Source organism: Heptranchias perlo, chromosome 25 (genome assembly GCF_035084215.1).
Source record: "Heptranchias perlo isolate sHepPer1 chromosome 25, sHepPer1.hap1, whole genome shotgun sequence".
In the NCBI taxonomy this organism is placed as follows: Eukaryota; Metazoa; Chordata; class Chondrichthyes; order Hexanchiformes; family Hexanchidae; genus Heptranchias; species Heptranchias perlo.
Window position 1 is genome coordinate 12,168,289 of NC_090349.1, and position 15,956 is coordinate 12,184,244.

The window sequence follows — 15,956 nt, forward strand, 5'->3', positions numbered from 1 at the left end:
TCTCTCCTCCACTAATCAATTTGCTCCACTGCCTTGTTTTGTAACCCTTTTTCGAACTGACTTGCTACTAAATTTAATTCTGTGTGTCTTTGAGGGGATCTTGTCAAAAGCTTTCTGGAAATATAAGCTTTCATTATTAGTTGATGTGCCTCTTTTTTAAACAAAAATTGTCAGGTATTTTCTTCAACCCATGCTGACTTGTTTATCATGTTCCTTTTTAGACAGATGAAATTGGTATCTTCAGTACCCCAGTGCCTTCCTGCCAACTAACATTAAGATAACTGATCCCAAGGTCATGTTCCTGCTACTTAAACAGTGGGACCACACCAGCTGTTTCAGTCCACTGCCATATGGTCTGTCCCTGAAATGCTGCTAAAGATTTCTGCCAACAAGTGCCTGCAGCACAATGTAGCTGTCCTTTGTCTTTCTCTCTCTATCTCTCCTAACTGTTGGACTTGTCATGCTGAAGCTGCACATTGCTTTAGTCATATCGCACCTGGAGTACTGTGTCCCATTTTGGTCATGGGGAGACAAGGGAAATATGCAAACCATGGGGGAAGTACAGAGTAGAGCCAGAAGACTGATTCCTGCTATCCAAATATTGAATAATGTGACAAGACTGGAACTATTGAGGCTCTTCAGCTTTGAAAGGCAGGAACTGAGAGGGGTCTTTATAGGGGGTGTATTAAAGAGCATTTTAAAAAAAGGTAAATCTGGAACACTACTTCAAGTTAAATAAACTATGACATTAGGACATGGGAGCACAAGTTCAAATTGGTGAAAAGCATATTTTGGACCGTAGGCAGGAATTTCTTCTTCACATGTGAGAGTAACACTTTGCCTCCATGACCCTACTTGGAAGACCAAAGACCTTGGAGTGATTTAAGAGACAGTTGGATACTGTAATACAGGAGGGTCTGTAGGTTTTTTTTAATGATGGATAAGCTAAAATAGGCTAAATGGCCTACCTCATCTGCACTTATCTTGTGACTTCTACATAAAATAAGCAGTGTAGGAAATAGAATTTGAAATGTTGTAATACCAAGCTTCAATCAGAAGTTTAGGATATGATGGGCACCTTAGACTTAGTCACGCTAGTCATGTATTAATTTATTTGATATTCTGTGGGGTTTTTTTCAGATGGATCAAGATGTCACACATTTACAACGTAAAGTCTATGAACTGGAAACAGCACTTCAGCAAAAGGATGTGGAACTTCAGGCATCTGAAACCCAGAAATCAATCCTGGAGCAAGACTTGGCCACATATATTACGGAGTGTAGTGTAAGTAGAAGCTACTCTTTATCGGAGTGTGGCTATGAATGATGTTCTCCCATTACTTCCATACACCAAGGGAGCTTCTAGATTTTAGACATCCCTAGATTTCCTTCACCCCACTATTGACGGCCATGCCTTCAGCAGTCTAGGCCCTAAGCTCTGGATTTCCCTCCATAAACCTCTTCACCTCTCTACCTCTCTCCTTTTTATAGTGCTCCTTAAAAGCTATCTCTTTGACCAAGCTTTTGGTCGCCTGTCATGTCTCCCTATATAGTTTGGTGTAAAAATTTTGTCTGATAACGCTCCTGTGAAGCGCCTGTGGATGTTTTACTACGTTAAAGGTGCTATATAAATGCAAGATGTTGTTGCTGTTGTATCCCTTTTATTCCTAATCTAAAAGGGGAAAGTACATGTAGAATGGGTGTGCATGTAAAAAATCTTGTGTGCTTTAGCATGAACTGTACTTGTACCAGTGCTGGCACTGTTTGTCTTGACATAGGCTGAAATCTTTTCTTTTTGTTGTATACGCCTGCATGCTTTGTAATGGTGCAATCACATAAATCTGTATGGGTATTATAATATCTCCATATCTTTCTAATGAAATGCTGACTTTGTTTTTCTCTTCTCCTCTTGCTCTTCTCCTGAATGCAGCGATTCATACTAGGTATGATTTCACGGGCACCAGCAACACTCTAGTACCTCACCCAAGTGATCCTTTTTCATGTATGAACCTGGACAGTGATTAACAACAGTCTATTCAAGCGTGGGGAGCTATCTCAGTCGAGTTTGACCTTTTTGTCTTGTGCACAATTCTTCCATGGCCCACTGGCTTGCGATCAGGAACAGATGCATGAGTGTGTGCATTTGCTTTTTTCTAACATGAATCTTGAGGTTAGATGGAGTTCCCCTTGGGATTAACTGACTCAGCACGGATCTAGGAATTGAACCAGAGAACTTCTTGTCCGTATAGTTCCATTCCATAACTTGCAGTAAATTTACCCACTGAAATTTAGGCAGAACTTTCCCAAACAACTTCCGTCAATATCATCATCTGGTTTTCAGATTTGTTAGAACTGCCATGGATGATTTCCAGTGATTGACATCCACGACCTTTATTGCAGTGTCCACTGATGTGGCATTTAGAACTGAAATGCCTATTCCAAGCTCTCAAGTAGTTGCTGTCGTTGGTGATTAATTTTTCAGACCAGAATCCTTGAGGCCTGATCCAAACATTTCTTGAGTTTCAATTTCTGAAAGAAACATGCCTTCAGCTCTAGGTCAGGAAGAGAACTAAGCTCAAGTCAGAAATATTTCTGGAACACATCCTAAGATTAACATCAGTCAATGTGCTCTTGTGAGTAGATGTTGGAGTGCTCCAGGTTTTGCATGCTCATGCTTTCTTAGCTCCAATCAGAGTCTACCCAGACCCAGAATTGCATAGGCATTCTGGTGCAAATTTGACACTGGAATAAAGACCAATGTGACTAAAATGTCAAGCTTCAAATGCCCCTAAGCCTATGTAAGTTCCATCATTATGCCCAAATGTAGCCTGAGTCAGCTTGGCAGTAATTGAAGCACTGGCTGTGATTTGAGACGGGATTCATGCAAGCAGCTAAGGCATAGGATTGTGTGCTTTTATTGGCAATAATGTAACCTGTTAATCACATGAGGCAATTGTTGGACCATTAAATTTTACAAACTAGTAAAAATTGGTACCTGTTAAAACCTCTACAGAAGGAAACCATGAGTTCTTGGAAGAAGAGAATTCCTTGAGGGTGCAAGCAGAACACCACATATTTATGTACTGGGTACTAGTTGGATTTCATTTAATGCCATGATAGAAGGGAACAAACTTGGGTTTGAGAGAAACCAGCAAAGAGGATAGTAAGGGTCTGGAAAGAAGACCTCAGGTGCTGACACCCAGCTTTCAGATCTGTCCTGGACTTTAGGTCAGTGAACAAACTCCTGAGAAAATAGCTGAAATACTAACACTGCCTCACATAATTCTGACCATGTATGCGGGAGTCTAGTTGTTCACATTAAGCTTCAGAGTTACTTGTTTTCATGTAGCCATCAGACTGCAACAGAAGAATTAATTTTGAGCTCAAATGATGATAGACTCCACAAATCATAATTCCTGCTACCTTCCATTAGGAATTGGTTCATTATTCTTAGCTGTGTGAGTTCCAAGTTTTTATGGAATAGTAATTTTAATTGGCATTTACCCTTCCATGTCCAAGCAACTTGGAATGAATTTCTGCCTGCTCCTGTCTGTCTAGTGAAGGCTAAAGGCATCTTTCTTCAATTGAAGCAAAGTCCCAATGTGGACTAAATTTGGCGTACAAGACATGTGTCCAAGTAGTTGTGCTTAGGGCATATAGCAGAAGAGCTTCCTTTAACCCTTGAGGGTGCTCCAGGTCAAGGTGTGAAGTGGAACTCTTGCAGGAATTTGTAGCTCAGTAAGGTGGGCACAGTCTTGTGACATGCATATCTCTTTGACAAAGCCTTTGCATGAGGAACTGGATTAAGCAGTTAATGATGAGTAAGCCCTGTTCACAGCATTGGACTTGAACATTAAAAGTATTCAGTTGCTGGCACATCAGTATCCTATGTAGATCCTTCTATCACGCTGAAGGTAGATGTCTATCCAATAGCTGATGTGGAAATTTTGAGGCTTGGTACTGGGCGGGTGTACCTGGAGGCTGGGTGCATGAAGAACGGCTCAGGTATCCAGGGTTTGGTGCCCACCTTGGTTGGGTGACAGAGAGACGAGTAGTTGCTGCTGAAGCTTTGCACCTTGAACAGGTAAAGCAACTGTTTGATAGCTTTCTGTGCTGTTGTTGGGAGGATGGTGGCAATGCCCGTGCACATTTTATGGTGAGTTGTGCTGTTCACAAAGCAACTTGGAATGAATTACAGCCAGCACCTTTCTGCCTAGCGAGGGCTAAAGGCTGTGCTCATCAGTTACCTAATGAACATCTTTCTTGCATTGGTGGGCAGGGGAACAGTGGAGGTAACTGGAGTCTCTTTGGAATAAGCTCATACAGGGCATGCCAGGTCATGGGACATTGTGACCAAATCTATTCTCTGTGGTCGACTAGGTAGTCTACCTCAACCATGCAGGTCTACATTATTCCATTGTAAACAATTTTACAACACCAAGTTATAGTCCAACTATTTTATTTGAAAATCACAAGCTTTTGGAGGCTTCCTCCTTCCTCAGGTGAATGTGGAAATGAAATCCTCGAACCTATCGCATTTATAAATCACAGAACAATACCTGGTGATTACAGATTGCCTTGGCAACGGGCAGTTGGAAAGACTATCAGAGTGTTCAGACAGAGAGGTGTTACCTACAGGGCCACCGAATATACAAACACCAAAAAAAAAGAGAGAGAGGCGGAAACATAGAAACATCCGGAAGGAAGAGAAAGACAGCAAATGACCCGTTATATTAAAAACAGATAACTTTTGTTCGCTGGTGGGGTTACGTGTAGCGTGACATGAACCCAAGATCCCGGTTGAGGCCGTCCTCATGGGTGCGGAACTTGGCTATCAATTTCTGCTCGACGATTTTGCGTTGTCATGTGTCTCGAAGGCCGCCTTGGAGTACGCTTACCCGAAGGTCGGTGGCTGAATGTCCTTGACTGCTGAAGTGTTCCCCGACTGGGAGGGAACCCTCCTGTCTGGCGATTGTTGCGCGGTGTCCGTTCATCCGTTGTCGCAGCGTTTGCATGGTCTCGCCAATGTACCATGCTCTGGGGCATCCTTTCCTGCAACGTATGAGGTAGACAACGTTGGCCGAGTCACAGGAGTATGAACCATGCACCTGGTGGGTGGTGTCTTCTTGTGTGATGGTGGTATCTGTGTCGATGATCTGGCATGCCTTGCAGAGGTTACCGTGGCAGGGTTGTGTGGTGTCGTGGACGCTGTTCTCCTGAAAGCTGGGTAATTTGCTGCGAACGATGGTCTGTTTGAGGTTGGGTGGCTGTTTAAAGGCGAGTAGTGGAGGTGTGGGGATGGCCATAGCGAGGTGTTCGTCGTCATTGATGACATGTTGAAGGCTGCGGAGAACATGGCGTAGTTTCTCCGCTCTGGGGAAGTACTGGACAACGAAGGGTACTCTGTTGGTTGCGTTCCGTGTTAGTCTTCTGAGGAGGTCTATGCGATTTTTCGCTGTGGCCCGTCGGAACTGTCGATCCATGAGTCGAGCGTCATATCCCGTTCTTACTAGGGCGTCTTTCAGCGTCTGTAGGTGTCCATTGCGTTCCTCCTCGTCTGAGCAGACCCTGTGTATTCGCAGGGCCTGTCCATAGGGGATGGCCTTTTTGACGTGGTTATGGTGGAAGTTGGAAAAGTGGAGCGTCGTGAGGTTGTCCGTGGGCTTGCGGTAGAGTGAGGTGCTGAGGTGCCCGCCTTTGATGGAGATTCATGCGTCCAAGAAAGAAACTGATTCTGAGGAGTAGTCAATGGTGAGCTTGATGGTGGGATGGAACTTGTTGATGTTATCGTGTAGTCTCTTTAGTGATTCTTCGCCGTGGGTCCATAGAAAGAAAATGTCGTCGATGTATCTGGTGTATAGTGTTGGTTGGAGGTCCTGTGCAGTGAAGAAGTCCTGCTCGAACTTGTGCATGAAAATGTTGGCGTATTGGGGTGCGAATTTGGTCCCCATGGCTGTTCCGTGTGTTTGGGTAAAGAACTGGTTATCGAAGGTGAAGACATTGTGATCCAGGATGAAGCGGATGAGTTGTAGGATGGCGTCTGGAGATTGGCTGTTGTCGGTGTTGAGTATTGATGCTGTCGCAGCGATGCCGTCATCGTGGGGGATACTGGTGTAGAGTGCCGAGACGTCCATCGTGGTGAGAAGTGTTCCTGGTTCAACTGGTCCATGGGTACTGAGTCTTTGTAGGGAGTCTGTAGTGTTGCGACAGAAGCTGGGGGTTCCCTATACGATGGGTTTCAGGATGCCCTCGATGTATCCAGAGAGGTTCTCACACAGGGTTCCGTTGCCTGATACGATAGGACGTCCGGGTGTGTTGGCTTTGTGTATCTTTGGGAAGCAGTAGAAGTCTCCCACGCGGGGAGTACGTGGGATGAGAGTGCGTAGGATGCTTTGAAGGTCTGGATCGAAGGTCTTGATCAGTTTGTTGAGCTGGTGGGTGTGTTCTTTGGTCGGATCTGCGGGTAACCGTCTAGTGTTCCTGGTTGTCCAGTTGTCAGTATGCTTCTTTGCAATAGTCCGTTCTGTTCTGTATGACGATGGCTCCTCCTTTGTCCACTGGTTTGATGACGATGCCAGGGTGCTTTTGATTAGCTGGGACCTGAGCAATAGACCTATTATTGGGAGGTGGGGATTGTCCACTTAACTCCGAACAACCCTAAAAGCTAAAGGGTAGAGGAGAGGCTGCAGGAAACTTACCAGTACCCTCTGCTGATATGCTGTGTGGTTTTGGCTGGTTAAACTCCAGTAGTTACCCTACATATTTGGGGGAACTTAAGCCATGGTTCCAGCCTACCTAAATTTTCTGAGGTTGGGTAAGTGGGCTTGTATCCTGTAGGGAGAGTGTGCGCCTTTCATATCAAGCAAACACAAACTATTTCAGTGGATTGCTTGATGGTTTGGTTTGATGACTTAAATAATGGAAATCCTTGCATGTCAGACAGCTGGCTTACTCCATCCTTCCTGTGCTCTAAATTAACGTTTTTAAATTTGCATATGGTCATAATTACATTCCTTGTCTTCCTGGGTTTCTTGACTTTTTGTAAGCACTTTTTACACCAGTAAACAAAATTTTAAGTTGTTTTATTAATCATACATGCTGTAGATTTCAGTCTTCTGTCATAAGATGAGTTCTTGTGGTCTTATCACTGAATTTTCCTATAAAGCAACATAAGACGATGCCTGACAGGAGCATTTTTGTAGGAGGTATTAAAAGCAAGTTGCACACATTTCTGCCAAAAAGGTCTCTAGTACGGTAATTTTTTTTGTCCCTGACTTTATTGCAACATATAAAAACAAAACTCATCCTTGTGTGAAGTTATTCAATTGTTCATAATACATTGACCTCCATCACCAAAAGCATTGATGACAGTCAACTATAACATGGGAATGAGAAGACAAAGATGCTAAATTGAGGTGATTCAGTCTTGTATGGGCAGGAGTCACAGAGAGCTTTGCTTGAGATTTTCCATCTATAGATCACTATAGATAATATGTATGAGTTTCATTTTGAAGGAACATTATTCAAATGTGGTTAAATTGTTCCAATGTACTCAATCCTTTCACCCATGTGATCAAGTACTGTGTCTCCATGCCTGACTATAAAATAGCAGTAATGTACTTGGGTTTCTTGATTGTCTAATATTGTGATTCTGACTCTTCTCAGAGCCTGAAGCGCAGTCTTGAGCAGGCACGTGTAGAGGTATCTCAAGAGGATGACAAAGCACTCCAGCTACTGCAGGACATTCAAGAGCAGAGCCGCAGGCTGCAAGAAATCAAGGAACAGGTAACTGAATGGAGAGGCGTCGGTCTGCTACATCCTAAAACTAGAATAGGAGGATTCTGTTTTAAAGCAATTTGATTCAGTAAAGTGTTATCTAAGCTCTATTCATGAATAGCTGAAAATTTGAATTGATCCAGCTCAGGGTTAATGAGTACATGTAACTGATTTAGGGCCCTTGCTATGATTAGTCCCCATGATGGTGTCCAGTCCACTTATTTCTAGTCTTACATGAGCGTGCCACCAAATAATTGTTTATCACAATTCTAATGACTCTTATATGGCTGCTTAAACTTACTTTCCTGAAATTGAAATGAGTTTGTCTAAAATCAGTTTAGTAATGGATCCATGTCCAGGAATGTATTTAAAAAGAAAAAAAACAGCCTGAATCACAAGGTGGACTTTATATAACATTATGGGGTAAACTGGTATTTGAAAGGTCCACTTTGAGAGCCATACTATTTATCTCAGTAGATGACACTTTACCAAATTGGTTGTTGGATTGTTGCTATCTGGTTTGTACTGGTTTATGCTGCACTGGTTTTCTTCTGACTTAAACCATGCTCTTTGAGAAGGATACCACACTGTAATAGTGACCTTACGGAGATGCTGTTCACTCGAGCATCCTCTATGTAGCACAGGATTAAACTAAGAAAGTTAGTAAGGAAAACTGAATGATCACAACTTTTTCCAATCCCTTTCAAAATGGTATATTGACCACATCCCTGTATTGGTTTAACAGTACCATTCCCTATCATTAAGTATGAGCTTTCATCAACAGATAATTCGTTTTGGCTTCAATTTTGCATCGCTACAGTAACCTTTTCTCTCTGACAGTTATGTTGTCCCGCAGTACTGTCCCAAGTATTTGCTGAAAGGCCTTTGTTGTCACAGATGGAAACTGAAAGTGCCTGAGTTGCTTTTTCAATCAACTAAACTCGCAGGTCTGTCAGATTTGTATAGGATTCTTGTCAAGTGCTTTACATAGCACTTCATAACATTTCTCATAACTGTTCCCAATCGCTGCCCATGGTCAATTATTTTGAAGTGTGGTGACCATTTATGTAGGAGAATGTTGCAGCCTTTGTGCGCAGAGCAAGATTCCACAAGCAGCATTGAGATGATTTACTGACTAATTAGTCTACTTTTGGTGGTATTGGTTGAGGGAGGATTATTGGTTAGGGCATTGCAACAATTTCCAGCTGCTCAAATAGTGCCAAATGTCCCCTGAACTAGTGGAACATGCATACAGGATCTTGGTTTAACATCTCATCCGAAGAACTACACATCTGATAGTGCAGAATTCTTTTTAATACTGCACTGAAGTGTCAACCTGAGCTTTTCCACTCTCTGACAACTCTGACTTTGATGTAAGAATGCTCCCAACACATTAGGGAGTAGACTTCACTTTCATTTAGGTTGGTACCGATTGTCTATGTTGTAACAATATTAGAGGCTGTGAGGCCTGGTCCTTTCTACTTATTGCATTAATTTCATCTACTCTGGTGAAGTATGTTCGGATCAGCTTAGTGCTGTTTACCACTGACTGGAGATTCTTGCTTGTCCTTGCATAAACTCCTTGCAGTGCGAATGCTGATGCAGTGCAGCAGAAGAAATAGGATTCCTGCAGTTGTTGGCGGTGGCCATTGTTATGATTCAGACCTTCTCCCAGCACTCTTTATTACTATTGCATTTCAAATAAAAACTTAAATCTTGTGTGGAAAGTGAATGGGACATAGCGTACCTCCAGGGTTATCTACCCTTTTACTGCTGTTCTACTGGAAATAGTTTAGGATGTCCATCATATACTCCTGATCTCTCTAATAGCAGTCAAAGCACCATGCAGACAGACCATATAATTCAGGCTAGACTATGAATTCTTTATTACAAGAAGGTAGCAAATTAAATCAACATTAAATATTAGAACAGTACTTAACTCTCTTGGATACTTTTAACTGTTTCTGTGACCAAAATAAGTGTTTCAATATTCATGGTCCTTTTCTTAGTCCTTCACATGACATTTGTTTACATAAACACATACTTTAGAGCTCATGCAGTTCTGCCTTGCCACTCTGACCTGGAAATATGGTGAACTGAAGAACCTAAGATGTGGAGATGACGGTAATGGACTGGGGTTGACAAATGTAAGGAATCTTACAACACCAGGTTATAGTCACCTGACGAAGGAGAAAGCCTCCGAAAGCTTGTGATTTTCAAATAAAACAGTTGGACTATAACCTGGTGTTGTAAGATTCCTTACATTTGAAGAACCTAAGGCTGCTGCATGGATATAGCTGCACTAGGTATCTTCTCACACCTCCGAACAAAAGGCTTTTTGTCACTAAGCAAGTTTCTTTGTAGATGTTTCTTCCTTGCTCAACATGCATGTAAAAGAAGTGGTTAAAAATGTGATCTTTTCAGGCAGATGGAATCTTGTCCTCCTTTGTCTCTTTTCTTCCCCCCCCAACAACACCTCCCATCTACTAAGTTACCAGATCAATCACTTTGGCCTGTTCATGTAAAACAAAAGTTATTCTTGATCACACAATCAGTAGGGTAATGGTTGTATCTAAAAATTCACCTCCTTCAACACCTGTCTGATAGGAATGTATAAAATAAAACATGTTCTATAAAGGATCCATAACTTTATTGCTGCTGTAGTTTCAGACAAAAAAGCACGTGTAATTTTAAATAAAGATGTATCATAGTGATATTAGAATATGCTGTTTTATACCGATAGGGCTGTATCACGTTTTCAGGTTATTGCATTAGATAATTTCTTGGGTATAGCTTCACTAGCCACTCCCATAAATAGACCTCTTATCCCTTATGATTTAGAGTGTGCTTTTTCCAGCCAGTATCTAGGTAAACAACATTGAGACCCATAGATCGTAAGAAAACTGTTACTCTGTACACCGGTTACTGGAATGTACCGTGTGCCCGGGATGTACTCCGGTCGAATGCACATCCTGTGCCATGTGGGAACTCCAGGACACTTCCCGTGTCCCCTCAGGTGCAGGAAGTGACGTTAGCTGGAGGAGCTTAAGCTCCCAATTTCAGAGCTTGAGCAGCAGCTGGCGTCACTGCAGTACATCCGCGAGGCTGAGAGCCACATGGATAGCACGTTTCTGGAGGTGGTTACCCCACAGCAGGCAGAGAGGGATTGGGTGACTGCCAGACAGACCAGGCAGGTAGTCCAGGAATCCCCTGACGGCATCTCGCTCTCTAACGAGTAAGTAAAGAAAGGAGGGGGATGACTGTATTGATTAAGGAGAATATTGCAGTGCTGGAGAGAGAGGATGTCCTGGAGGGGTCAAGGACAGAATCTGTTTGGTTAGAGTTAAGAAACAATAGGGATGCCATCACACTACTGGGTGTATTCTATAGGCCACCAACTAGTGGGAAGGAGATGGAAGAGCAAATTTGCAGGGAAATTACAGAGCGGTGCAAAAGCCATAGAGTTGTGATAACTGGGGACTTCAACTTCCCTAATATAGACTGGGATAGTAGTAATATAAGGGACAAAGAGGGGGAGGAATTTTTGAAGTGTGTTCAGGATAACTTTCTTGACCACTACGTTTCCAGCCCAACGAGAAAAGAGGCATTGCTGGACTTGGTTCTGGGGAATGAGGCAGGCCAGGTAGGGCAGGTGTCAGTGGGGGAACATTTAGGGAACAGCGATCATAGTATCGTAAGGTTTAGAATAGCTATGGAAAAGGACATGGACTACTCTAATATAAAAATACTCAATTGGAGGAGGGCCAATTTCAGTGGGATGAGAACAGATCTGGCCCGGGTAAATTGGAATCAAAGATTCGCAGGAAAAACTGTAACTGAACAGTGGACGGCCTTTAAGGAAGAGATGGTTCAGGTACAGTCTAGATACGTTCCCACGTGGGAGAAAGGTAGGGCAACTAAAGCTAGAGCTCCCTGGATGACAGAGATAGAGAATAAGATGAAATAGAAAAAAGGGGCATATGATAGATGTCAGGTTGATAATACAAGTGAGAACCAGGCTGAATATAGAAAGTTCAGAGGGGAGTGAAAAAGGAAATAAGAGGGATAAAGAGAGAGTATGAGAATAGACTAGCACCAAAATAAAAGTCTTCTATAGGTATGACAACGGGTAGTAAGAGGAGGGGTAGGGCTGACCATGGACCAAAAAGGAGATCTACTCATGGAGGCAGAGGGCATAGCCGAGGTACTAAATGAGCACTTTGCATCTGACTTTACCAAGGAAGAAGATGCTGCCAGAGTCTCAGTAAAGGAAGATGTAGTTGAGAGATGGGATGGGCTAAAAATTGATAGGGGAGGTACTAGAAAGGCTAGCTGTACTTAAAGTAGATAAGTCACCTGGTCCAGATGGGATGCATCCTAGGTTGCTGAGGGAAGTAAGGGTGGAAATTGCAGGGGTACTGGCCATAATCTTCCAAACATCTGTAGATATGGGGGTGGTGCCAGAGGACTGGAGAATTGCAAATGTTACACCCTTGTTCAAAAAAGGGTGTAAGTATAAACCCTGCAACTACAGACCAGTCAGTTTAACCTCAGTGGTGGGGAAACTTTTAGAAACGATAATCCGGGACAGAATTAGCAGTTACTTGGACGAGTGTGGATTGATTAGGGAAAGCCTGCATCGATTTGTTAAAGGCAAATTGTGTTTAACTAACTTGATAGAATTTTTTGATCAGGTAACAGAGGGTAGATGAGGGCAATGCAGTTGATGTGGTGTAGATGGGCTTTCAAAAGGCGTTTGATAAAGTGCCGTGTAATAGGCTTGTCATCAAGATTGAGGCCCATAGAATAAAGGGGGCAGTAGCAACATGGATACAGAATTAGATAAAGGACAGGAAACAGAGTAGTGGTGAACGGTTGTGTTTCGGACTGGAGGGAGGTATACAGTGGTGTTCCCCAGGGGTCGGTACTAGGACCACTGCTTTTCTTGATATGTATTAATGACTTGCACTTGGGTGTACAGGGCAGAATTTCAAAATTTGCATATGACACAAAACTTGGAAGTGTAGTGAACAGTGAGGAGGATAGTGATAGACTTCAAGAGGACATAGACAGGCTGGTGAAATGGGTGGACTCGTGGCAGATGAAATTTAACGCAGAGAAGTGTGAAGTGATACATTTCGGTAGGAAGAATGAGACGAGGCAATATAAACTAGAGGGCACAATTCTAAATGGGGTACAGGAACAGAGAGATCTGGGGGTATATGTGCACAAATCTTCGAAGATGGCAGGGCAGGTTGAGAAAGCGGCTAAAAAAGCATACAGGATCCTGGGTTTTATAAATAGAGGCATAGAGTACAAAAGCAGGGAAGTCATGATGAACCTTTATAAAACACTGGTTCGACCACAACTGGAGTATTGTGTCCAGTTCTGGGCACTGCACGTTAGGAAAGATGTGAAGGCCTTAGAGAGGGTGCAGAAAAGATTTACTAGAATATTCCAGGGATGAGGGACTTTAGTTACATGGATAGACTGGAGAAGCTGGGGTTGTTCTCCTTGGAACAGAAGATTGAGAAGAGATTTGATAGAGGTATTTAAAATCATGAAGGGTCCACACAGAGTAGATCGAGAGAAATTGTTCCCATTGGCGGAACAGTCAATAACCAGAGGACATAGATTTAAGGTGATTGGCAAAAGAACCAAAGGTGACATGAGGAAAAACCTTTTTACACAGCGAGTGGTTAGGATCTGGAATGCACTGCTGGGGCGGGTGGTGGAGGCAGATTCAATCATGGCTTTCAAAAGGGAACTGGATTAAGTACTTGATAGGGAAAAAAATTTGCAGGGCTACGGGGGTCGGGCGGGGCAGTGGGACTAGTTGGATTGTTCTTGTATCGAGCCGGAATGGACTCTGGGCCGAATGGCTTCCTTCCGTGCTGTAACCTTTCTATGATTCTATGTGATTCTCATCTCTTTGAATGGCGGACTGGATATATACTCATCAGAGAGAGGCTTTAGACCAAAAAGTGCTTTTATTTACATAAGGCAGATGAATGAACAGTAACTGGGGTACAACACAATGAAATATACATTTATCTCTGCTTCTTGAATATACAAAAAAAAGTCACTTGTTTTCTTTCTAAACATAGACCTAAAACTGAAGTCCACTTACTGTAAGCTCAATCTAGCCTAACTCCCCAGATAGGCTGGGACTGACTTTAAAACCAAATAACTTTACAAAGTTCATCTGCTGATTGAAAGCAGTTGCAGACTGCCAATATAATTCTTTCAGAAGCGGTCTCTGCCCACGAGCTCTCTGTCACAGAGGGCTCTAGCGAATCATTGACCCTGCCCTCTTCTTAAAAGGTCTCAGCAACAGCTGTCAAAGTCACTATCCCATATTGGGGCCTATTATTGATCTGTGATCAGATAGCCTGTAAACATCCCCACAGAATCCCAACACAAGGCACAGGCACCTCATCATCAGTCAGTCACAGTTTGTCAATTGCTTGGAATGCTGTGGCGATGTAGGAAACTTGTTGTATCGTGACTGTGCCATACCGGGCAAATTGAAAAGCATGACCCCTTAAACAGCATGGTGTCTCAAAATACTTCCGACCAATAATGCGGGCAATCTTAGATATGACATTAGGTTTCAGAATTGTAAATAATGGTCTCTTTTTTCCCTGCCGCCATCCATGGTTAATACTTCAGGCAATCATTGTGTGGTCCAGAACAAACTTGAACCTGGATGAAAGCCTGGCAGTCATACTGTCTGGCTTAAGCTGATGGTTTTCAATTGAAAAAATACTTTGTGTCCTTGTGTGTTGATTCTAGCAATATAAAATACAAGTTAGGAATGTCACCATAAGAAAAAAAGAGGTACGTTTCTGTCACTGGGTGCTCACCGTGAGTATGAAGGTGTTTTATAACCATAGGGGTATTGTGCATAATGTATTTTCAGGGCCACTGATTTATGGTGGCTGAAGAAAGCAAATTCTGTCTTTATTACAAGGTATTCTGGCATTTGTACTGGTGTTTTAGGATTGAATTTCACAACTGTTCACCTTTCTTTTAAAACTATAAGTCAGTGGCCTTGATCATTCTTGTATTCATGAATGAATGGTCTTTATTTTATTTATATAAATTTCCATTACCTATGTAATTAATGTATCTCTTACCTTTTTAAAGCAAGATCTAATGTAAGATGAAGCATGTTGTTATCAGATCAATATACAAAGGTATCTGATAATTAGCAGTATTGAGGAGGAACTATGATGGAGCTTAGCAGTTCTGGGGAGCAATCTTGGGACTTTAAGGTGGGGGTGATGATGTTTTGTGACATGGGTAGTGTCCTGTGGTTTGATACCACTGTGGAGGGAGAATCTGGGCTTGGCAGAACTGGGGGTGGAATGTGGAGTTTGGCTCTTTGTTGGATTCCTGAAGCCTGTCAACAGTGTGAGGGAGAAAGGCAAGGACAGCATTTGGAGGGTCTCGCAGCACTGGTTTGTAATCAATTGCTGCAAGCATTGAACTGTACAGGGCTTTGGTAAGACCACACCTGGAGTACCGTGTACAGTTTTGGCCTCCTTATCTAAGGAAGGATATACTTGCCTTAGAGGCGGTGCAACAAAGGTTCATCAGATTGATTGCTGGGATGAGAGGATTGTCCTGAGGAGAGATTAAGAAGAATGGGCCTCTATTCTCTGGAGTTTAGAAGAATGAGAGGTGATCTCATTGAAACATATAAAATTCTTAGAGGGCTTGACAGGGTAGATGCAGAGAGATTGTTTCCTCTGGCTGGAGAGTTTAGAACTAGAGGGCATAGCCTCAGGTTAAGGGGTGGGCGATTTAGGACTGAAATGAGGAGGAATTACTTCCCTCAGGGTTGTGACTATTTGGAATTCTCTACCCCAGAGGGCTGTGGATGCTCAATCGTTCAGTATATTCAAGACTGAGATTGATAGTTTTTTTTTGGAGTCTAAGGGAGTCAAGGGATATGGGGATCGGGCGGGAAAGTGGAGTTGAGGTTGAATATCAGCCATGATCTTATTGAATGGTGGAGCAGACTCGAGGGGCCGTATGGGCTACTCCTGCCCCTATTTCTTATGTTCTTATTATTGTTTTGTAATTAATCTGGAAAAATATGTTTTTTAGATAAACGAAGATCATGGCTCCATAAATAAATTTACAGATTCCACTGTCACTGTCTCTCTGGAATGG

At 42.7% G+C, this 15,956-nt stretch overlaps 1 protein-coding gene across 2 annotated transcripts in view; it reads left to right on the forward strand.

Moving 5' to 3' along the window:
* Positions 1–15,956, forward strand: part of cita (citron rho-interacting serine/threonine kinase a) — a 204,162-nt gene that overhangs the window by 41,806 nt on the left and 146,400 nt on the right. For both annotated transcript variants that reach the window (XM_068005625.1, XM_068005626.1), the window contains exons 12-13: positions 1,141–1,284; positions 7,665–7,784. In XM_068005625.1, the coding sequence (XP_067861726.1) occupies positions 1,141–1,284; positions 7,665–7,784 (264 nt within the window). The remainder of the gene's footprint in view (positions 1–1,140; positions 1,285–7,664; positions 7,785–15,956) is intronic.